The 25074-nt window shown below is 35.4% G+C and overlaps 1 protein-coding gene across 2 annotated transcripts; it reads left to right on the top strand.

The window, feature by feature from the left end:
* The first annotated feature begins 936 nt into the window (after positions 1–936).
* melk (maternal embryonic leucine zipper kinase) lies at positions 937–25074 on the top strand. 2 transcript variants are annotated; one of them, XM_088341164.1, is made up of 18 exons: positions 937–1125; positions 1273–1370; positions 1466–1551; positions 3494–3610; positions 5199–5342; positions 5436–5504; positions 6832–6924; positions 7005–7103; positions 11602–11670; positions 11791–11889; positions 11967–12053; positions 14333–14464; positions 14540–14659; positions 15177–15414; positions 22039–22135; positions 22213–22369; positions 23340–23443; positions 24552–25074. In XM_088341164.1, exons 2-18 carry the CDS (start codon positions 1292–1294, stop codon positions 24727–24729), a joined length of 1968 nt encoding a protein of 655 aa, XP_088197290.1. In that variant the 5' UTR covers positions 937–1125; positions 1273–1291; the 3' UTR covers positions 24730–25074. The 2 variants fall into 2 exon arrangements, with proteins under 2 accessions (XP_088197290.1, XP_088197292.1); XM_088341166.1 differs by lacking the exons at positions 14333–14464; positions 14540–14659.

Below are 25074 nucleotides of genomic sequence, written 5' to 3' on the forward strand. Positions count from 1 at the left end.
TTACATAATCATTTTAATATATGGACCGAGCCAAAAAGAGCCGCTTCTCAAAAAAGAGATGGAATAGATTTGTGTCTTTACATTTGTGTCTTTATTATTCAAGAAAATAATTTGTTTGATTCAAACAACTTTTTTTATTGAATAATAAAGACAAAAAATTACCTTCACAGTGAAGGCATTTAACCGCTAAATTCTCCACGTAGCACAGCACACAACCAAGGATACACAGATAACAGGCAAAAAGTGCAAAATGAGTGAAATGAATAATAAAAGTCGTTTCTTTTTCATTCACTGGCCTTTTCGGCTTCAACTAGCACCTTTCTGCCATTAATCGTACCTGACTCAGATCATTTGCGCTGTTCTGTTTCTTTTCCCGCTACAAGAGTGGTGGTGGGCCTAACCAGCTTCAAATTTGAGAGGGTCAGATGGTAAAAGCTCTTGGGATCTGTAGCGCTGAATGCAGTAAAATAGCTGATTAGAGGATGAATGCACGAGTAAGTTAAGATATTACAAGTGACGGAAACATGTTACAATTATAATTCTCTTCCAGCCACAAAACTCCACCTTGAATGAGCCGGTGTTGGGCACAACACCTGCCCTTCAGGAAATCTTGCGTTCTTACCCATTCGCCTCTCCGGCATTGTGTACAAACCAGAATCCTAAAAGGTATGCACCAAAATCTGAAAATATATTTCATAAAACTGATCATAAAAATATTCTAACTATAGAGCTCCTTAATTAGGGAATTGGAAAGAAGCACTGTTTTAAATATATTTTACGTGTAAATGAAATACATATCCACACAAAAGGCAGTACGCAACACTCAATGAATCATCCTAAACTAATGGAATAAGTAAAAAAAATTAAAAATGGTCCAAGATAATGACTCAGGGGGCTTTTGCGAACAATTGCGACAATACCAAACGTGTCCGCTAGAGGACGGTCAGGAGCAGAACCGGAAGCCGGAAATTGACGTATAACGTGCGAAATTCAAATTGATACGACTAAACATTACTAGCCGTTACAGCAGTCACTTAAATCCAATCTTAAAACCTTTTCGGACAGATATTCAGATTTTATTTCACGCATTTACACATAGTCCAGTTATTGGTGAAAACAAAAAGGGTAAGCATTTTACGTAATTGTTTTGCTTTTGCCTGTTATGATTACGTGGTGAAGATAAAAGCTGATTGGCGAGCTACGGATCCTGTTATTTTTCATTAATAACTCCAATATAATCAACCACAAGAATTATTTTTTCCCCTGTTTGAGGTGTAAAAAGGCAGGCAGGATGCCGGTGGAGCGTACAGAGACTCGCGAGGCAGAGGAGCTTCACAAATACTACGGGCTCTATGAGACTCTTGGCTCAGGTCAATTTAATCGGATAAATGAAATGAAATCAACAAACAATTCTGTCATTTCGATTTCTGGGATTAAAAATGTTTTTGTTTTATTTTATTTTTAGGTGGTTTTGCTAAAGTGAAGCTGGCTCGTCATAATCTGACAGGAGAGAAGGTGGCTGTTAAAATCATGAACAAAAAAGATCTTGGGGTGAGTTTCCTTTAGTTTATTTTAGTTTTGTAATCTTTGAGCAAAACTTTTTTTCATTTTTAATATAACTTTTCTCACTTCATGATTTAATTTGAGTATGTTTTAGTAAAATAAGACTACTATTACATAAAATGAACTAAATATCTACAAACAATATTTTTTTTGTCTGTTCTTATAGATTACCTTATATGATATTACTTAAAATTAAGTTATTTGTCATTCTTAATAATAAAGATTATTTTGTATTTTATATTATGCTTTGAGCAATAGTTTCCCCTTTTCACAATTTATTTTTAGAATTATTTTTAGTACTTGTTAGTAATTTCAAATTACTTCCTTGTGAATTGTTCAAAATTATTTTATGTTGAGTTTATTCAATTTATACTATTATTTAATTTTAAATTATTTTTAGTTATTTTTTAATAAACGGTTTTATGTTTCATCTTTTTATTGAATGTTTAAATCATTATGTAATTTTCCATTTAGTCATCTAATTTTAAATTAGTTTTAATTTTTTTACTTTTATTGTTTTCATTTTTATAGTGTTTAATTTTCTATTTCGTGTATCTATTTAATTTATTTTATTTATATTTTGCAGAGTGCACCATTAGTACTTTTAGGGGTCATAGTTAAAAAAAAATCTTTAATCATGCTTATTGCATTACATTTTAAATGAATAGCCTTTTGAACATAGCAGTTGCTCTATAATTTGTAGGTACAGTACATATATTTTTTCCCAAAAGTGGGTGTGGAGTTTGATGGCTCCTTAAAATATGTAAAGTTGAATATTTTATTTATCAAGTATGTGTTAAAGGTGGTATCCGTAAGTTCAAAATATTCAACTTGCTGACGCCATCTTCTGGCTAAAATCATCATTGCAGCCTCTGGAAGCTCTTTTTGTTGCGCATGCAAGTATGTGAAATTCTTAGATTCGCTTAAATAAACTCTTTCCCTTATGGGTCTTTGGTTTGGCATTTGGACTGTATTTGAAACGTTCCTATTCCTATTTTCACCATTTTCATCCTGGAATAAAAGAAAACCTAGAATACACGTGTGAAATCACTCTATGCCCCCCACGTCGCTTCCAGCCTAATGCTCTCCATGGCCAATCAACGATAATAAAACTAAGATAAAAGCAGATAGGCGAAGTAAAAATAACAATATAAAAGCACTTTAAACTCAGTTGAGTGCATCTAAGACTCACATACAACAAAAGTAGCTGCAGTGATGGTTTTAGTCAGAAAAAGGCGTCGGCAAGTAGAATATTTTGAAGTTACTAACACCCCCTTTGAATAATTACTTTAAAGGGAGAGTGTGTGTAATATTTAGTGCCTCCTAGTGCTACAATCAACTTACATTCAGTAAAGATGACAAGAAATTGATTTTAATACTGGGCAGAAATGAATGAACCATCACACTAATACTAATTTCTATATATAAAAAAAAAGTATAGGTTGAGAAATCTGTATTTATTTTACATAGTGGAATCCATACCTAAGCTTGCCGCCAAGTTTTTCTGCTGCCTTGCTGTTTGCTGTTAAATTGGTTTATGTTTGCATTGGACAAGTGTCATCTACCAATCCATTTTCTGCGCAGAATATCCTCACTCGGGTGGACAAATATTACACGCTGGGGCTTTAAAGTACTTTAATGCAAGTTTTACATACATATATATATATATATATATATATATACACCTGTATATCTCAATTAAGTTTCGCTAAAGTCTCATTTGAGAACCATGACACTGGATGAAAATGTAAACAACAACAAAATCAAGGATTTCTTTGTATTTTGTGTTAGCATGATTTTGAAAGTTTTTTTTGTATAAAACGAAATAGTTTAAATCTGCGGCAAAAATGCCATTCACTTTTGTGGCTGCATGTATGACACAGTAGAGCGGAAAATTTCATCCGAAAGCGTTCTGCACGATTTCCCATAGGATGATCTCCCTCGTGTGAAGTTGGAGATTGAAGCAATGAAGAACCTCAGTCATCAACACATCTGCCGTCTCTACCAAGTAATCGAGTCCGCTACGCAAATCTTTATGATACTGGAGGTGAGCATTGCCTACAAGTAAGTCAGCTTATCTCCTTTGAATAAATGAATGAATGGCCTTTATTTATATAATATTCCCACCAAATTTGAGGGCTCTTCCAATGCAAGAAAACAAATACAAAATAAATTAGAGCTGCAACTAGCGATTATTTTAATAATTGTCGTCGATAAATTTTTTTTCGATTAATTGATGGATCAAATTCATTTTTTAATTAATTTCTTGCTATTTATTTAAATAGAGTTTTTGATGGATAGAGCTGCGACTAACGAATATTTTATTAATCCATGAATCGGTTGATAATTGTTTTCGATTCATTGTAAAATCCGATTCTTGAAAAGGAGATTAATTTTCTCCTATTCAGTTATAGGAGTTTTGGATGGATGGAAAAATATATTTTTTTAATTGTTTTATATTTGTGCTAAATGTTTAATAACTTAAATATAAACTAAATAAATAGAAATGTATGCTATACACCAGGGGTCGGGAACCTATGGCCCGCGAGCCATATATGGCTCTTTCTATGAGTACCTGTGGCTCGGAGACAAATTTGATTGCATGCGAATTTTCTCCATCTCGTCCAAGACGTAAGCTATTAATCCTGTTCAGATACACACAAAGCCAAACCAAAGCTGATATTGGAGCAGAACTTGGCAGAATATATAGGGCACGTTTTTCACTACAATTTACAGTCAAGGTGTCACACGAAAAAAAAAAAAAACTCGTTCTGGCTGTACAACGCTAAAGAATCCGTTATATAAAACCTCACTATATTATCTGTCTTCAGTGTTCAGATACCTTATGATGAATCCACAGAACAAACTGTAAATACGCCAAAACACCGGAAGAGAACTTAAAGTTTTTTGATTGGGTGAGTGGGAGGGATGGGTGGAGCTATGCAAAAAGTGCAAGCACTCCCTCCCATCTCTCGCCCTTCGCCGTCTGCGCCGTAGATAAGCACATCAGGCTCCCTGTTTGCAGAATGTTGTGACGTTTTTACAAAATAACTGCTTACATCTGGTTTTGAAACCAATATGTATGAAAAAAAACATACAAACTCCGCACAGTAAGGCCTGTAGCTGGATTTGAACCCACACAGGAGGTTCTCACGACCTCAGAACTGTGCCGCACACGCGCAAACCACTGCGCCGCCGTGCTGCCCTATAACAAATATAATATATATATATATATATATATATATATATATATATATATATATATATATAAAAAATGTATATTTTCATATTTTGTTCTGTGTATTCTTACAGCACTTTCTGTTACCTTGGGAATTGTTAATGTTTCAGTGTTTAGGTTTTTCATTGCCAATTTTGTTTGTAATGATGCAATGTTCAATAAAAAAAAAGTAAGCTACTTTTATAAAAACGAAGATACCCTCCGCTCGACCAAACTGGTACTCCAATCCTTAGCAATACTCTTATTTGCATTGATTTAACATGCTTAGTGGCTCATAAATTGAGCGACACAACATATTGGTTATGTAATTAGTCGCTGTGCCTTATAGTCCGGAAAATATGGTAATAACTAGTTACACATTCAAACTTCCGTGATTCCTTTTCTGTGTTTCTTGCAGTACTGTCCAGGAGGCGAGCTCTTCGACTACATCATAGCAAAAGACCGGCTGTCGGAAGAGGAGACCAGAGTGTTTTTCCGACAAATTGTGTCCGCTATGGCCTACGTGCACAGCCAAGGTTACGCACATCGGGACCTCAAACCGGTAAAAGCAGGGTGCAGCTTTTATATTGGTTAATGTTCAGATTTATTAGTGTTAAGAAATTATTATCTCATACCTGCTGTCTCTGAACATTAGGAAAACTTGTTGATAGATGGAGACCACAACTTGAAGCTCATTGATTTTGGCTTATGCGCCAAGCCTAAGGTATGGTTGTCTGAATGTTCGTATGGACGTATATTGTGATATTTCCCGAATATTAGTTTTTTTAATTGTTTTTTTATTTGTATGTTTAAAAATAATTATATTTGTGATTAATTTTTTTATCTTATTATACATGATAATTTAGTATATATTGTGTTTGTTATTTTATGATCAATTATATTTTTAATTTGATTATGTTTTAAATTTTTTCAAAAATATATTTTATTTTATTGTTATGTTATTGTTATTTTATAATTTATTATATTGTTTTTCATTTTAGTTTGTTGTATTATGCATTGTATTTTTTATTCACGTTGTATTTTGTTTTATTATGTATTTGATACTTTGTTTTTGTATTTTCAATTTGTTGTATCTTATCTTTTAGAATATATTGTATTTTTTATTACACACATTTTATTTGTAGTCTCTATGTATGATGTATGTTTTTACTAATATTAAGTTATTTTATTTAAAGTGTCTTTTATTTTATTGTATATGATGTGTGTGTATATATATATATATATATATATATATATATGTGTGTGTGTATGTGTGTATGTGTGTGTGTGTGTATTTTGTAATAGTATTTCAAGATCTATTATATATCCGATACTTTATTTTTTTATTCTTACCATGTTTTATTATTTTATGTTTGACATTGATTGTATTTGTTTTTAAATATCATATTTTTATTTTATTATAAATTTCAGGTTGTATTTCTGTTGTATTCTTATATATTTTATTATATAGTTTTTATTTTATTATATATATAGTTTTTTATTGCATATTTGTATTATATTTTGTTTCACTATATATAAAATTTGTATTTACATATTTTTTTTATTTTATATTTACATTATACTTTACACATGCTTGAAATCCTAGAAAATGTTTTAATTTTAATGTTTTAAGGATTGAAAAGTGCTTGAATTTCGGTGAAGTGCTTGTAAATGCTCCAAATTGTTGCCATACTTTTCACTATCTTAATATCGACACCTACAATGCTATGTGTATGGCATTGTCCTATGAAGCGTCATCTTCCCCTATGGGACGGGTGCATGCTACACCTTAACAAGGAACAATGAAATGTGTATAACAGTAAGAATTACGTATCAATTATTGACATTTATTATGGGCCATGCAAAAAATTATGTCGGCGTTTCCCGGTGGTATATTGTAATGGGAAACATTTTCTGCAACTGAAAATGTAAGCTACATTTTTAGCCAACACCTTTATGGTAAGTCATTTGTCTAGAAAAACAAATATATATTCACAATTACTCAAGTTGTAAAAATCATGTTATTTTATTATAACAGTTTTTGTACATAGGGAGGCCTCGGCTACGAGTTGATGACGTGTTGTGGAAGTCCAGCTTATGCGGCTCCTGAGCTCATCCAGGGAAAGGCTTACATTGGCTCGGAGGTAATTTTTTGCTCCATCACATTATGATTTCTTAATTTTGATTATTATTATTTTTTTAACTGATTAACGCTGTGTTCCAGGCTGACGTGTGGAGTATGGGCGTGCTACTGTTTGCACTATTGTGCGGCTATCTACCCTTTGATGATGAAAACTGCGTGGTTCTCTACAGGAAAATTACAGTAAGAGCTGACATTTTGTGTAAGGATCAACCAATATGGGTTTTTTTCGGACCGATTTTTGGTATTATGAGGAGGCAGTTAACTGATATTTGGAGTCGATATACATTTACTGTAAAGGCTGCAAAAAAGAAACGAAGAATATTTGTTAGAAATTCAAATAAAACTTAAAAAAAAAAAAACTGAATAGTTTTATAGTAAATAAATAAGAATTTTAACAAGACTAACGTTACTAATCTTAAACCAAAAGCTAACAGTGCAAGAAATTGAATTAGGCTTAGCAGCAACTCGTATAAAAACGATAAAAAACCTAAATAACTCCCTCTTTTTTTTGTTTTTACAATAAATAAATTAAAATGTCAATACAACCAACACGACTTAAATGAACTTAAAACAAAAAGTGCGAGGTTTCTCAGGACTGGCAGTATCTCTCTATTATTTTATTTAAATACAAATTCCCTTCTGGAGGATTTAAGTCTTAGTATTTTAATGCGACTTGAACGCAGACACACAGCATTGCCAATACATCGTGTGCAAAGTGTTTGGAGGAAAAAGTGCCCTATACATCAATTGCCAACGTGGTGTGGGTAGTTTTGGGTAGATTTAGTCTGTTTGATAAACACTATAAGGCATCACAAAAAACCCCTTATGAAACCGTATTGTCAAAAGCAAAATTTCAACGGAACCACAAATCAAAAATTGTGGAAAGCTCGATTTAAGAACTAATGTTATAATACAGCGCTTCACACAGTCTTCAACTTTAGCGTGCTTTTTATGCTCTCAATCACAAACACGCACTCTTGATTGACAAACTAATGTTATGATAAGGGCTAATAAATCAGTTTATCTCAACGTGCTTCTTAAACTACACTTGCGCTATGTCTTAATCATACAAAGTCTTTTCTACCACGGACTTTTAAAAATCACATTATTATCATCAGCCGTCATGATTCACAGGCATGTCTGGACTTAGAAGTTATAAGAGCTGCCACTGTTTATCCGCTCTAACGTTATTCTTCTTGCCTTTGTGGCTCTGCCCCAGTCATTTATCCAATCAGAAGGCAGGAGATAAAGCCGCGGCTGCATCTAAGCGTAAATAACCCAGTTTTATTCAATCGATCCGTCGAATAGATAAAAATGCCTATACCAATATCCGTCAAATTTCCAAATATTGGTGCCGATAATCAGTCAACCTCTAATTTTGTGCTTCTTGTGTAACAGTCTTTTTTAAATGCAGTACACTAAATCAAAACAAAAATCTTGGCTATATTATGTCACAAATATTCCAATTGGATATCATTGGTGTTTATTGTGCTGCGGGAAATTGTACATTTTGAATTATTTATCATTTTTTTGAAATATGTAATTTACTATAAATGTAACATTCGTTCCTTTTAATGTAAAATGAAAAACCTGATGAAGAATTTAACACAATTATTGCAAGACTTTTTTTTTGCATGATGATAATAATAATAATTGTAAAACTATTAACTAAATCATTCAAATAATAACAATAAAAATAATAACTGAAAAACCATAATACAGAAAGATAAAAAATGATGCCGGTAATTGTGTTTTTTTTCAGTCTTTGTGTCTTGAAAAGTAAACATTTTATTTGTATAATTTTAGTCAATAAAACTTAACATTTTAGTCAAGTTATAGTTGGGGAAATCATTTAACATTTAGATTATGCCTCAGCAGGCAAAATAAGTTAACATACCGTAATTTAATCTTCCTGAGGAAAAATATCTTAATTGAATATGCAGCATCTTTGTGATGCATTCAAAAACAAGAAAAAGATGTATTTTGTCTCATTTCGATGAAAATTCATGAAAAGAAGGATATTAAGATATATTTTTTTGTCTTTTTACAAGTCAATGAAAATTCATTAATAGAATTGTTTTATTTATATATATATATATATATATATATATTTGGTCTCTTCTTTATTTTTTATTTTTTGTCTCGTCTTTACTATTAAACGAAACTTTATAAAGGTAAGAAATTAGGATTTTAATGTAGCTCTTTCTTGTCTTTAACAGAGATTCCTAAAAAGAAGGTTATTAAATGTTTTAGTCTCGTCTTTACTAGTTTATTATTGATTGTTAAATGATGATTCTGTCTGTTTAAGCGTCATTTTCTTCATGTGTTGTTTTTTAAAAAAAAATACATTAAGAATATTGTATTTAAAAACTTGTTTAATTTTGAAAAATAAAACTCGTGTTACCAGTATTTCTTTCCTTGACCTTATGTGAAGTGACATGAAACCTTGAAAGTCTTGTCATGAAGAAAAACCCGTTCTCCCTTAAATGGCTGCTTTGAATATTTTATATGACGTCGATCAATGGCAGAGAAGCATCTTAGAGCTGTAACTTCTTATACGTATATATCCCAAAACTCCGTAAGGCGGATATGCTGTATCCCGGGGTCTCCTGTACTCAGCATTTGCATGGGTGCTTGAAATCTTTGAAAATGCTTGAATCTTAATGTTGTGTTTTTTAGGATTAATAAGTGCTTGGAATCTTGGTGACGTGAAATTGTTTATTAAGTCTGCTTAAAAATGACGCAGACACTGCTCTGGTGGCTTGACTTTGCTATTGCATTCATTATTCTCATGTGATTATCAGCGGCTCTATAAAATGTGTATTAGTGCAAGATTATGTATCACTTATGGACATTGCAGAAAATAAATGTAGAATTTCCCACTGGTAGATTGTAATGGGAAGAAGAATCTGCAACTGAAAATTTAAGCCACATATTACCGTCATTGTACCCCACACCTAAATGTCTACAAAAATTTACACAAATATTGTTCAGATCCACAAGGATAATAAAGATTTACCTAAAATCTAAAAATTACATGTCCTTCAACAGAATTCTTCTTTAATGCAGTGTTTTTCAACTGTTTTTGAGCCAAGACACATTTCTTTTATTAAAAAAAATCCTGTGGCACACCACTAGAGGTAAGATCGGGCCCAAAAAAAGCACCCGAACCCGACGCAGGCCCGGGGGGTATTAAACCCGACCCGGACCCGGCCCGACTAATTAACTGGATTTGCTGGCCCGGCCCGAGGGGGCCCGAAATTACATATTTTATTTATAAGGAGGGGTGATTTATGATAACAAATTAAACTCTGCCTTTTGTTACAACATCTAGGCCTAAGTTAAATAAAACTGTATAAACATTTACATCTTTTATATTTCTGTGTCTGCACTGCAATCTGTCATTGACGGTTTTTTTTTTGAGGTAGCGAAAACATTTAAAGGCGTCCGTCATTTTGACGACTTGATCATTGGGCCATAATCCACAGCAGCAGTAGTAGTACGCCTTTAAGATTTTAGCGCAGCACTTTCATTGAGAGGGGATGTTGACGTGTTGTGCCGACTCCTATGCAAATCCCCCCCCCCCCCCCCTGATCGTATTCTATATAAAACGCTTATTAAAACAATAAAGCGAGCTAATTATAATAATTGGGAGATCCTAGTCTATATAACGCGTTTATTTAAACAATAAAGCGTGATTTTATTCTGCAAATTGCGTTTTTTAACGCGGATGAAAATGTCACCAACGTCAATGTACGCTTCCGACAAAAGCGATCGTATTCTATATAATACGCTTTAAAACAAAATAAAGCGAGCTAATTATAATCATTGGGAGATCGCGTTTATTTAAACAATAAAGCGCGATCGTATTTTACAAAATGCATTTTTTTAACGCGGATGGAAAAGTCACCAACGTCACTGTACGCTATGATTTCCGCAACCACAACTAATTGTACACAAATAATATTCATTTGATTTACTATAATATCCGTACGTAATGTCTTTTTTATTGTGAATGAAACCCTGGTTGCATTGGATCCCGCGGTGTAAACAAATTGTTGTTTTTTTCATTTAAAATCGGAGGGGGGGAGGAATTTCCATAGGAGTCGGAAAAATAGCGATTACAGCTCCTTCTCCGTTTTATCCAAATTATTTATTTTATAACAAGTATTCCTTGGTCTAGTATCCATACATAGTTTAAGTATATATTTTTAATGAACATTTAACACATTATTAATTAATTAAAAAAAAAAAAAAAAAAAAAAAAAAAAAAAAAAAAAAAAAAAAAAAAAGCAGGACCGAACCCGACCCGACCCGACCGTATGACTGACATTTCAGGGCCCGACCCGGCCCGAAATTGCCTCGGGTTCGGGTTCGGGTTCGGGCTCGGGCCATAAATCTTACCTCTACACACCACTAGTCGGGGCCGTTGCATCTCAGGTAAAAGTAAATTTAAATGAAAGATAGCTTTTGCGAGACCGCACAGCCACACACGTTGGATAATTTACACGGTGCAATACGACATTTACTGGCACTGTGGTTTAGACTGCTTTTATGTTACTGGAGACATTTAAATATTGTCATTGAAAGTCTTTAAGTGTTTTAATTTGACCATGAAAAAGGTGTCTGAACCCTGTGTACTGTATTTTAAAGTATGCATGTGCTCAATGTACTTCAGAGTGGAAAGTTTGACAAACCTCCATGGCTATCCCCTGGAAGCATTCTCCTCCTTAACCAAATGTTGCAGGTATGATTACGTAATGTGACATAAAATAATTGTTTTGAAAAAATATCCAATTAGTTACTCATGGTTGACTACGAATGATTAGGTCTACATTGAGTTATAGTTTCCCCTTTTGTCCTGTAGGTGAAGCCCAAGTTGCGTCTGGCAGTGCAGCAGCTGCTTGAGCACCCTTGGGTCATGAAAGACTACAACAGTCCTGTGGAGTGGCGCAGCAAGCAGCCGGTAAAAAAAATAACAATACTGTAATTTAACGCATAAATTGAAAAAGAAAAATAAGTTCCAACTGTCTTATTTTGCAGCCGGGTCACCTAGATGAAGATTGTATCACAGAGATGGCAGTTCATTTAAAGCGGTCCAGGGAAAGCACCACTGCTCTTGTGGAGGAGGTAGCTGCAAATTGTTTTGGTTACAACCCTTAAAAAAATGTAAAGAACGCATAATTTTATAGTCAACTGCAATCTCAAATTTGCTCTAATTGATATTATGATGGCCACAATTGGGGAGTCAAAAACACATTCAAAATGCTCTCAGTATTTAACAAAAAAGAAAAACTTACTTGTAAGCGACATGATTAATGGTTGTGTCTCAGCCAGGATAAGTAATAAATGAATTAGAATGGTCTTTATTGATTTATGATGTGAAACATTGTATGCAATAAGATTAGACATAAATATGTAATACAAAGACTGAAGATGTGTATATAACATTGAAGAATAAAATAAAAGTATTGGAACACCATGCTATTTTGCTAATTCTCCCTCTTAGAAATCATGGAAGGGTCAGAATTTTTTTATATATTTTTCATATATATATATATATATATATATATATATATATATATATTTATTTATTATAGGGCAGCACGGCGGCGCAGTGGTTAGCGCGTGTGCGGCACAGTTCTGAGGTCGTGGGAACCTCCTGCGTGGGTTCAAATCCAGTTCCCGGCCTTACTGTGCGGGGTTTGTATGTTCTCCCCTTGCTTGCGTGGGTTTTCTCCAGGCACTCCGGTTTCCTTCCACATTCCAAAGACATGCATTTCAGGTGAATTGGCCGGTCCAAATTGTCCCTAGGTGTGACTGAGCGAGCGAGTTGTCTGTCCCCGTGTGCCCTGCGATTGGCTGGCAACCAGTTCAGGGTGTCCCCTGCCCACTGCCCGATGATTGCTGGGATGGGCTCCAGCACCCCCGCGACCCTACTGAGGACAAGCGGTGCAGCTGATAAAATGAGATATTTATTATATTGACACTCACTGGACACTATAAGGTACACCTGTCCAACTACTCTTTAACACTTAATTTCTAAACAACTAATCACATTGCAGCAATTCACTGCATTTTAGGCATGTAGACATGATCATCAATCTCCTGCAGTTCAAACCGAGCATCAGTAGAGTGATTTGAGGGACTTTGAACTTGGCATGGCTGTTGGTGCCAGAAGGCCTGCTCTTAGTATCTCAGTAAATACTTATCTACTTGAATTTTCATGCTCAATCATCTCTGAGGTTCACAGAGAACGGTCTGAAAAAGAAAAAATATCCATTGAGCGCTAATTCTGTGGACGGAAATGCATTGTTGATGGTAGAGGTCAGAGGAGAATGGCCAGACTAGTTCAAGATGATAGAAAGGTAACAGTGACCCAAATAACAAACCGTTACAACCAAGGTAGCCAGAAGTGCATCTCTGAACGCACATTACGTTGAACTTTAAGGACGATTGACTACGGCAGCAGAAGACTATGCAGGGTGCCACTCATTTCAGCTAAGGAATTCATTGGGGAGCAAAGGGGGCGCCAGCCTGCAAAAGTTTGGGAACTATTGACATACAGCAGTCTACAACACACAGACCCAACACAGAGCGCCCTCCTTAATCTGCCCCCACTGCACAATACAATAATAATGACAACAAAGACAAAATCAATTCATTTTACAATCCGTGAAGGAGTGAACCTGTCATAACTGATGCAAGCGGTCTCTGTATTTCAAACTTGTTTTTCTAGTAAAGTAGGACAAATTGCACCTGAAATCAGTAACATTATATGACCTTTTTGCTCTTTTATCAAAAAGAAAATATAAATATCTCCTGTATGGTTTATTATAGGCTAATCATTTTCTAAATCGGGCAGCACGGCGGCGCAGTGGTTAGCGTGTGTGCGGCACAGTTTTGAGGTCGTGGGAACCTGAGTGGGTTCAAATCCAGCTCCCGGCCTTACTGTGCGGAGTTTGTATGTTCTCTCATGCTTGCGTGGGTTTCCTCCGGGCACTCCGGTTTCCTCCCACATTCCAAAAACATGCATTTCAGGTGAATTGGCCGGTCCAAATTGTCCCTAGGTGTGACTGAGCGAGTGAGTTGTCTGTCCCCGTGTGCCCTGCGATTGGCTGGCAATCAGTCCAGGGTGTCCCCTGCCCATTGCCCGATGATTGCTGGGATGGGCTCCAGCATCCCCGCGACCCTACTGAGGATAAGCGGTGCAGCCGATGAGAGATGAGATGAGATTTTCTAAATCTCAAATAGATGCTACGGACAACACCTTTAAACAACACTACTGTATTCATCAAACATTACTCCATTAAGGAGTTCACATTGAAATTAAAATATTTAAAAAGTAAGTTCAGGTCACCCTTTTTACCTGACAATTATCATTTATCAACACGTGTTTTTGTGTGCAGTGGCGCTACGACCACACCACCGCCACATACCTTCTCCTGCTGTCCAAGAAGCAGAGAGGCAAGCCAGTCCGTCTCCGCAGGGAGCCCAACGCCCCCCAAAACATCTCCTCGCCACCTCAAAGCAGATCACAGGTCCGAGTCTGACTTTCCAGCGTCGTTATCAAGTCTTCAAAAACTTTAAAAAAAAAATCGCATTTCTTTCCTTAGACGAAATCTCTTCAATTCGCCAACGACGAGGACGGCGTCATCCTAGGTTCTTTGGATCTTTGCTCAGATTATATTGATGATAGTCCGTGGGTGCCTGTCTCCAGAAATGCGTACGACAAGGTTGGTTTGAATTTATATGTGTCTGTTATCTCCATCCATCCAATATCTGCACCGCTTATCCTCATTAGGAGCCCATGCCAGCCATCCTTGGGCAGTGTTATCTTTACCACACAAATGTACTAAACAGGGGTGGGAATTGTCAGGATATTACTGTGATATGAAAGAGTAATGTAACTTTGTGGATGCATAAAACCACCATTAAATGTGACCTGATCTTTGTCAAAATCAAAGCTTTTGTAAGAACATTTATCAAGGATAGGATGCAGCTCAGTACAGAAGGATGAAGAATAACTGAGCCGTCCAGAATCACAAATAATTAAACAGGGTCTGCTTTAACTAAAGAAAAAGTAACTCAACCTTCACATTTCAGATTTTAATCTATGTAAAGTTTTACATTATGTGAAAATGATCAGAAATGAGCAAATAATTGAAAAACATGTTCATAAAGAACCATAATAAATGTATGTCCTTTTAGCGCTAGATTATCGTAGTGTTAACTCTGCATGTATTTCCACAGAGGTTGGCATCTCCATTGGAGAAGAAATATGGGGAAATTCTGACACCTGAAAGGGGCCACCAGGCGAGGAGGCACAAAGAACGACAAGAAAACAAAGAAAATGTAAGCCAGCAGGAGAAAGACGTGGATATATTCGCACTTCCTCAGCCTCCTACACCTTCATCACACAAGAAGAACATTCTGTCCAAGAATGTGTTGACCACGCCCAATCATAACGCCGGCAAAAGCACACCAAAAGGTAGGAACAGGAGTGCTGCTGAATCTGTCATTGATTGCTATAGACGTCAAAGAAAGATTTTAGTTTTATAAGAGTTGCATTACTATATAAAGGTCTCCATGCAAACATTGTGGAAAAAGAGGTCAATGGATCTTTTAATCATTTTCTTTGCAAGTACATACAGCACCAATAATTGAAAGTCGACCGATCGGGTGGTCCAATTATCGGCACCAATATTTGGCAATTTTACAAATGTCTCTATCGGCATTTTTATTTATTCGACGGGGCTGGTGGTTTAGGTTCTGATACAGGTGAGTGTTTCTCTCCCTCTCTTCTCGCTTCTGTCTTACGTGCTCATCACACCCCGGCTCCTGGTTGGATAAGCGACTGGGGGTGGAGCCACAATATTCTTAAAGCAGAGTAAACCGTGACAGCTCTACTAACTCCTCATTCCCGACATGTCTGTGAAAGATCACTGATAGTATTGAGATTTTTAAAAGAAAATTGTGTGTGTGTGTGTGTGTGTGTGTGTGTGTGTTTTTTAGGGAAACACGTTAAGCTCAAGATTGACATATTAGCTCTTATCATAACATTAGTTTGTCAATCGGGCATGTGTATTTTTGATTGTGAAGGAACATACAAAGCACGATTAAGTGGAAGGCGGAGTTATTAGCTGTTACTAGAGGTAAGAATGGCCCTGAAAAATCCAGCCTAACCGGGCACGGCCTGCGGGTTCATAAGCCCAAACCTGACCAAATAACTTGCTCTGAGGGAACAATCTTTTTTTTTTTTTTTTTTCTAAATGCTTCATTGAACAAAACGCAGATACATTACCATACAAAAATCTTAAAATGTTGCGTAAACAGTACCCAAAGCTTGACTTTGGCGCCGTGCGTACTTCGCCGAAATGTTTTGCAGATTAAAAGCTGCAAATAGTGAAATATGTAGCCAAAAACCCAAAATAACATTCATAAAACTTATATGCTATTGGTAAGAAGCGAAAATGACTTCTAACGTGAAGGACGTAGAGCTGGAAAGTGAATGCAGCGCATTTTCTACCCCAACTCCAAGGATGAAAATTCCTTTGGATTTTTTGATTTGAAGTTAAACTGATTTATATGAAATATATCTAAATGATATAACTTCGTTGCTGAAGTGCGCATTTCTGCCCAAAGTGCAGCGCTGAAGTGTGTTACTAAAATTAAAGTACTGTTGCTTCAGAATAATATTACTCCAGAAAGAGTAGAAAATCAGTCATCTGAAAAGTTACATGATTAGGTAAAGTGCATGTAGTGCAGACCCAGGGCCCAAGATCTTACATTTAGCTGTTACCATAACATTAGGTTGTCAGTCTGGCTCCAAAACAGGATTGCCCACGCTTTTCAATTGGTAAGCGCCGTTTAATTTCGACGCACTTTTCCTTTTTAAGTTAGGTAAGGCATACTGGTTGTATTGAAGTTTTTATTTATGGTAAAAGTTTCAGGAAGCTATTTAAGTTTTTATTTACCTTTTATATGTGGTGCTGTTCAGCCTTATTTTGTTTCCTACACTGTTAGTTTTTGATATAAGTGAAAGATGAGTCACATCTTAGGGGATGAATAAAGTATCTATCTATCTATCTATCATTAGTTTTGTTGAAATGTATTTTCTGTAGAAGGTTTTAAGAGAGCTACTCAGGTTTTATTTGATTTCATAAAGATGATTTGTTTCTTTTGCATTATAAAAATTCTTACGCCAATTAAGCTTTTATAGCAAATGACAATTGGCTCCAAATGTCGGTTATCGGCCTCTTAATATTAATCTGTATTAATTAATCTGGCCCTGAAAAACCCCTATCAGTCAATCCTTAAACGAGTATGCTCTCAGGTGACCTTATACTGAGAAAAAAAAACATTTTAAAGAAAGTTTTGCTTATTTTAAGTTTTATTTTCATTATTTCACTATTTTTAAACTTATTTTCCTTGTTAGATTTGTAAAACTGTCAAAATGTCCTAATGCGATAAATAACAGGAAATCTTTTTTTCTTTATGATTTTGTATTTTGCGGTAAAAAGTGTTTAAATTATAATAAATAATAAAACACATAAACAAAATTAGACTGGTTAAAAAAAATTAAAGCAATGATTCTGTTCACATTATGTATGGTGCTTATTTTATTAGAAAAATAACTGAATGCTGTAATTGAAAAAGCAATTGAAACATAAAACAGTATATATAAAATATAAGTTGTAAAGTAAAATGCTAATCTTATTCATATTTTTCTGATTTCGTAAAGAATATACTTGAACTCGGTAAATTAAAAAACTAAGTAAAATAATAGCAAATAGAAGGTAAAACACATACAGTATAGATAATTGCTCGTTTGATGTAGTTCTCATATTACCTGAAATAAAGAAGTATAAAAATAGAAATTAAATATAAAAAGACAAAAACTTATATTGCTCATTTTATGCGATTTCTTATTTTACTAAAGAAGTACAAAATATATAATAATTAAAAATAAAAATAATTGGAAAACGTAAGTGGAAAAAAAAATAAAAAATAAAAATATATATATATATATATATATATATTCCCTCAGAGCAAGTTATTTGGTCAGGTTTGGGCCTATGTACCAGCAGGCCGTGCCGGGTTAGGCTGGATTTTTCAGGCCCATTCTTACCTCTAGTAATATATATATATTTTTTTAATTTAATAAATATCTCATTGTTATTTTTTTTATAAAATAGGAAGACCCTGTGACCCCGCGGTGCAAAAAATGGATGGATGGAAAATAGGAAGAAGTATCTTTTAAAAGATTATTCCTTAAATCTACTCAAGTAAAAGTGAAAAGTATAGTGATTTAAAAATACTCACCGAAGGACAAAACTTACTTGAGTAACAAATAATAGCACAACAGGCACAATAAGTATTGCTGAAAAATGCCAAGTGTCCCATTACCTTTAACTCTCCAGATCAGTGTAATGGTTTGTATTTCCATTAATGTTTTTCTTGCTTCTCTAATCAGAGCAGCTCCACAGACCACATGGCTCGCATTTGCACATAAATTGTCTCGTTGTAATCGTCTTTTTTTGGAGTGATTTGGGGTTGCTAAATGGCCAACTTGTTTTCGCCTCGTAGCATTTTCTTCTTCGAAGACCTTTCCATCATTAAGCTTTCGAAAAGTGGACACGCGCACTTTTGACTGTCAAGCGAATTCTCCATTTATCATCCGGCTAATTCTATTGGCTCAGATGACGGACGCTAATTGAAATGGCCAATCATTACAGCCTTAATTACGAGCTCGATGCAATCCGATGCGGGTAAGCAGCGGCTTTCAACACATTTTTTTCCCATTAGAACCCATCCATCCATTCATTATATGCACCACTTATCCTCAGTAGGGCCGCGGTGGTGCTCGAGCCCATCTCAGCTCTCTTCGGGCAGGGGGCACCCTGAACTGGTTGCCTGCCAGTCGCAGGGCACACAGAGACAGACAACTCACTCGCTCACTCCGGAGAAAACCCACGCAAGCACGGGGAGAATATGCAAACTCCGCCACAGGAGGTTCGATCTCATGACCTCAGAACTGTGCCACACAAGCGCTAACTACAAAGCCCCCGTGCTGCCCTCCATTGAAACCTTCCATTATATTTTTACACAGCCCAATTCTATTGATAAATAGTAGGGACGTATGGAAATTTAAATTTTGGGGCCGAAAATGTAAAACCTTTGGCCTAAAACAGAAAATCACATTAAATACAATTGATTTTGTTCATTTCCCCCCCTATATTATTAGAAATATAAATAAAAACATGAAAGTTGGGGTGCGTAGTTTAATGTGTATTTAAAAAGTTTGAAATTAAATAATTAATTAGGTATGTGTTACCAATGCCCAATGGAGTTCAAAGAGACTTGATGTATATATTTTTCACAGCGCTTATCTGCTTCATTCTGACTTTTTTCAGAGCGTATTAGCCTGGAGGAAATGAGAGGGAAGCAAGTGATTCACGCACATGCTCGAAGTTTTCTTTTATTCTTGGATGAAAATGGTGAACGGAAGAAAAGGACTATATAAAATACGTCCAGACTCTAATCCAAACCCCTAAAAGGATCAAAAAGGAAGCGTTTACTCGAACGCATCTAAGAGACGCACGAAAGTGCATGTAGCACACAAGTAACTTGACAGGATCTGCAAGGATTATGATTATTTCAACGATAATGTATTAATTATTTTAATAAGGGTTAAACACCTAGTCAAATGCTACTATGATTTTGAAAAGGGCGGGGAACCGCAAACAAATTTGCAATCCTAAAATTACAATTTGTTGACCTGTACAGACAACCGCTGGCGTCAGCAAGTAAAATATTTTGAATTTACCGACATCACCTTTAATTAAAAAAAAAAAAATAATTAAAAACTTAAATTAAATACTGTACAGGTAAAACAAAATTGCTAATTTTATGTATTTTTATTTTTTAGTAAAAAGCATAATGATCAAAGATAATAATTGGAAAAAGGTAAAGAAAGTGAAGAAATGAATAATTTTGCTGACCGATTATTTTATTTTACTGCCTTTTAAAATAATAAAACACTTTTCTACATCACAGGAATATTGATGAGTAAATAATGAAAGTGCATCAAAAAAAAAATTTTTCTTCTAACACACACTAAAACAGAAACTGAAAATTTGAAATGCTTGGCTGCAAAGAGAAAATTATAATAAATAAATATATAAATACAGTACAGTATTAATGATAAATCACTAACAAGCTTATTAATTGATGCACATTTTAAGTGTTTTATTGATTTCATTCTTAGAAAACAAAAAAGGCGTCTAGAAAACCATCGGACAACAAAATGATACAGAAAAATACAACTATTGAAATATCTCAGATTAATTTTGAAAATACAGGGTCAGTGTACACCTTAAGTCATAATTTTCAAATGCAAAGAAAGTTCATTGTACTTAGTAAAGTGATTTCTCATGATAAAAATGAAAAACCTTGTAGTTGATACACAACACAATATTACATTCTCATTTTGATAGTACCGTATTTTCTGCACTTTATGTTGCTCCGAAGTATAAGTTGCACCAGCCAAAAAAATGCATAATTTAAAAGAAAAAACATATATAAGTCACATCTGGAGTATAAGTCGCATTTTTTGGGGAAATTTATTTGCTAAAGTCCATCACCAAAAATATTCATGTCATCTTGGAGACAGTATAAAAAGAAAAGCGAGAACTACAGGCTGAACGGGTTTACAGTATACTAACGTTACATGATTGACATGCCTGTTAATTTCAGTAAAGACATAACGTATTTAGGTAACTCCACCTTAAAGAACATGTTACCAAACTATCAGCTTCATTTCAAATCTCTAAATCCAAATAAAATCTTCATCCTTACCCGTAAACAACTGCCACCACTCGGGAGGTGGATGATAAGCCGCTTTTACATCGCTTACGTCAGACTCATTGTCACCTCCGCTTCCTGCAAACTCGACTCTCTTCTTGCTGCTCGATTAACGTTTTCGGCTGCATATTTCACTTTTTGCAGCTTGAAATCTGGAGAATATGATTCTCTTTTCGGTGTCATTTTTGTATAGTTCTTCTCAGTTGTTTTTAGAAAATACCAGTGTTGTGCCCAAAAAAATGTCCCCCCACAACAGGTTAAGATTGAAATGATAAACAGAGGCCTTGAGTGCCCTCTTGCGGTTTAGTGTGAAAAAAAACATGTAAAATGATAAACTGGTATTGGTAAATTAAAACTCAAAGATAGTAAGGTCTTAAAACTTTAGATGTAAGTCGCACCTCGAGTATAAGTCGCATCCAAACGATTGAAAAAAAAATATGACTTATAGTCTGGAAAATATGATAAATCTCTTGAGGGCATTTTAACTTTTACTGAACAGGAGAGTGAATAGTGACGAAAACAGAAGTAAGGAAATGCACAAATATTTCCGGTGCCCAAGTCATGTCAAGTCATGTTTATTTGTATAGCCCTTAATCACAACGAGTCTCAAAGAGCTGCACATACCATAGATTATTGCAAACCACAGACTGTTATTACACCATCCCCTGATCTAAAACCTACATGAGGGCAAGGAAAAACTCAAAAACCTCAACATGAGGAAAATGAAGAAGCCTTAAGAAGGGACTGCACATGAGGTAATCCTCCTTCCAGGATGACCAGGCTACAATGGATGTTGCAATAACAAATAATACACAGGTATTGTCATCATGAAATAGAGGTCATTCATAAGCTATAGAATAGAAGTGTGTTTTAAGTTTAGATTTAAACATTTCCACTAAGGTTGCAGATCGAATCTCAGGGGCAAGAGCATTCCACGAATAGAGAACGCTCTCGAAACTGCGGATCTCTTCTTGACTCTTGGGATCGCTACTAGACCAGCATTTTCAGAGTGAAGGCTCTGGACCGGAACATTAAATCTGATAGATATGAGGGAGCAAGTCCATGAATGATTTTGAATACTACCAACAGAACATTAAAATCACATCTTAAGCTAACAGAGAGCCAATGCAGGTTGGCTAAAATCGGGGTAATGTGATCAAACTTTCTTTTCTTAGTTAAAAGCCTGGCTGCAGCATTTTGTACCAGCTAAATAGATCATTCTTTTTTGTGTATTCTTATAATTTTTCAGGTTGTGGCAGTAATTCAAAAGAGCCTGTTAAGTGGAAAGTGGCGGACAACAAAGAGCCCACAAACGGAGAGATCCTTGCATTTAGTCCTGAAAGAAGGTCTGAAAGACAGTCAAACATTGCCTCCCTCCAAAAAACCGCTCTCCAACTCCAACTATTGAAATCTTCCGGGGCAGGTCTCGCTCTTTGGACATGGCGGGTAGCGGCGATAGCGGGAAGAAGCGAAGGGCGGGGCGAGTCTTTGGATCCCTGGAGAGGGGTCTGGACAAGGTGATCACCATGCTCACACCCGGCAAAAGACGAGCACTGAGGGACAATCCCCGCAAGATAAAGGTAGGCCCCGTCAACTTTGTGTGTAGAGCCCATTCAGTGTTTTTAAAAAGCTTTAGGTAGCCAAGCTGCGCACGCATTGAGGCAGAACTGCGGATTTCATGTCAGCAGGGTTCGTATGGGTGCTTGAAATCCGGGAAAATGCTTGAATATTAATCTAGTGTTTTCAAGGTCAGAAAAATGCTTGAATTTTGGGTTAAGTGCTTGAAAGGAATGACAGGGCGAGCTCAAAAAATGTCCAAGTATTCACCTGTTCAAATACAGATTAAAAAAAAAAACAATATTGGCAAAGTACAGAGAGGGAAAAAATGGCCTCTGAATGAAAGGTAGATGTAAGAGTTAATAGAGGGGTAAAACTTAATTAATCTGGTAGGACAAAAACAGTAATGGAAGTGGTGATACTTATGATAATGAAGAGACTGTGTATCCAGAGGTGTTAGCTGTTTGTAAATACACAGAAGAGCTCACTGTGAGACACAATTACTAATCAAGTCAAAGGGCTAGGGTTTAATAATAACTGAACTATCAAACGGGGATGTGGTTTCAGTCAGTCTTTTCAGAGCGGACGCATTTCTAGGTCTACCCACAATACATATTGCAACTTCGGACAGAGATGTTTACTTTAGATCAATTTAAGAGAAGTGGCTGTCCGACAAACATTTTTCGCAATGGCTAAAATCTGTGCCAGGTAATGTGTTTATTTTAATAAGGGTTAAACACCTTGTCAAATGCTACTATGATTTTGAAAAGCAAAAAAAAAAATTGTACTCCTTAAAATTACAATTTGTTCACCCGTACAGACAACCGCTGGACATGTTGTTCTTGTAAATTGCGACTCTAAAACGCATCTCAACATATAAACCGTCCCTCGCTCTATTCAAACTCCTACTGCTACTCCCACTGTTTTGGTTCAACAATTCACACGCATCCTGGGGGTTTATTGCGTGTCTGACAGTGGTTGCGCCCCCTACAGGCGCAGTACAACGTGACCCTGACGGGGCAGACCAACCCTGACCAGGTTCTCAACGACATCCTCTCCGTCCTGCCGGAGAAAAACATTGACTTTCGACAGAAAGGGTGAGATTTAGCGAAGAATTTTGGAGCGCTACAAGATGACTTACAAGGCGTCCCCATTCCTTCTCCAATGTTATTTACGGAGGACCAAAAAAAACCCTGATAAGGATGTTTGTGGCATAAAGGAAATATGACAGTAGTGCACTTTTTTAAAGATGAGAGCTTCTTTTTGTTACTAATTAGCGTAAAGGGCACCATGTTTGACACAAATTTCGTGTCACTGGTTTTCATTCGTATTGGAATATCAAATATTACACAATGTACCTTTAATGATACCGGAGAAATTGGAAAATTGACTTTGAAAGTCCTTCAAAAGTGCTTAAATTTGGCCATGACTAAAGGGTGTACTAACCTTGAATATAAATTTTAATGATATTGTAAATACTGTATTTATTTTGTTCATTTATTTTTAATTTAGTTTTTTTCTATATTCATGTTTTTTTAAGTATTATGTTCTTGTTTTCAATATAATTAATTTCTTAAAATATTTTTTGGTCTTTTTAGTCTAATAAGTATGAGAAAAGAGCCTTTTTTTATTAATTTGCATTTTAAACTGTTTACATAGTATTAGTTTTAAAATTCATCACATTGATTGTGCGTGTGTGCTCGTGCGTGCGTGTGTGTGCGTCCTCCCTCACATTTTATGTTATTTTGTTTGTATTGGAAACTTTGGCATTTAATCAGACAGCATCTGCTGCGAATATGTATGGTAGAAGAAAGTGTTTCTTTTTTGGTGTACAGTTGATACCATATACTGTAAATAATTTCACATTTATTGACATCTTTGAATGTTTTTTTTTTTTACTTTTTGTCAAGTCACATGTATTTGTATAGCCCTTACCTTAATCATAAAATGTCTCCGAGGACTGCAGAAGCCACAGTTCCAATGTCCCTTGATCTAAAAACTACATAAGGCCAAGGAAAAACTCCAAAACCTCAGCATGGGAAAAATAAGAAACCTTAAGAGGGGCCACGCAATATAATTTATATATTATTTATGTATTTCTTATTTATCATTGTTCTTATCTACATTTGTATTGATTTTGTTTTATTCTAAAATGTATTTGTCAATTTGTTTTCATCTGCCTATATTGGGCTTTTTTTTTTGCAGTTACACTTTGAAGTGCAAAACGTTTGGCGACTTTGGCAAGGTGACCATGGCCTTCGAGCTGGAGGTTTGTTTGCTGCAAAGGCTGGAAGTGGTCGGCGTTCGTCGCCAGAGACTAAAAGGAGACGCTTGGGTCTACAAACATCTCGTAGAGGACATCCTTTCCTCCTCCAGCATTTAAAATTACTTTATTAAATCTGTTTTTTTCCATGCTGACAACCCTCAAAAGAAACGTTATCATGCCCGCCTTTTTTAATATTACCGCTACTTTTCGTATATGTATATTGTCAGCTAACCAGAGAATATTGTCTTAACATATTTCACTGTACAGCTCTTTATTTAGCTTTGTTTGGTGCGGTAAACCTTAAATGACGCTGACTTTTAACCCATAAACTCTTGTGTAATTAATCACTTAGTATTTTTTTCAAAGTGTTTTCCAGTTTTTTTGTGTATCAATGTTTGTCTGACTTGTTTTTGACAATGTAAAGGGACAAAAATAAATGGTTTATTTCTGAATATAAAGCAA

This window comes from Urocampus carinirostris, chromosome 8, assembly GCF_059441175.1.
Source record: "Urocampus carinirostris isolate Australia breed hairy pipefish chromosome 8, RoL_Ucar_1.0, whole genome shotgun sequence".
Lineage (NCBI taxonomy): Eukaryota > Metazoa > Chordata > Actinopteri > Syngnathiformes > Syngnathidae > Urocampus > Urocampus carinirostris.

Coding starts and splice junctions, on each gene's coding strand:
- melk (XM_088341164.1), top strand. CDS start 1,292: ATGCCGGTGGAGCGTACAGAGACTCGCGAGGCAGAGGAGCTTCACAAA. Junction 1,552..3,493: donor TGAACAAAAAAGATCTTGGG/GTGAGTTTCCTT, acceptor GATTTCCCATAG/GATGATCTCCCTCGTGTGAA. Junction 15,415..22,038: donor CGGCAAAAGCACACCAAAAG/GTAGGAACAGGA, acceptor ATAATTTTTCAG/GTTGTGGCAGTAATTCAAAA.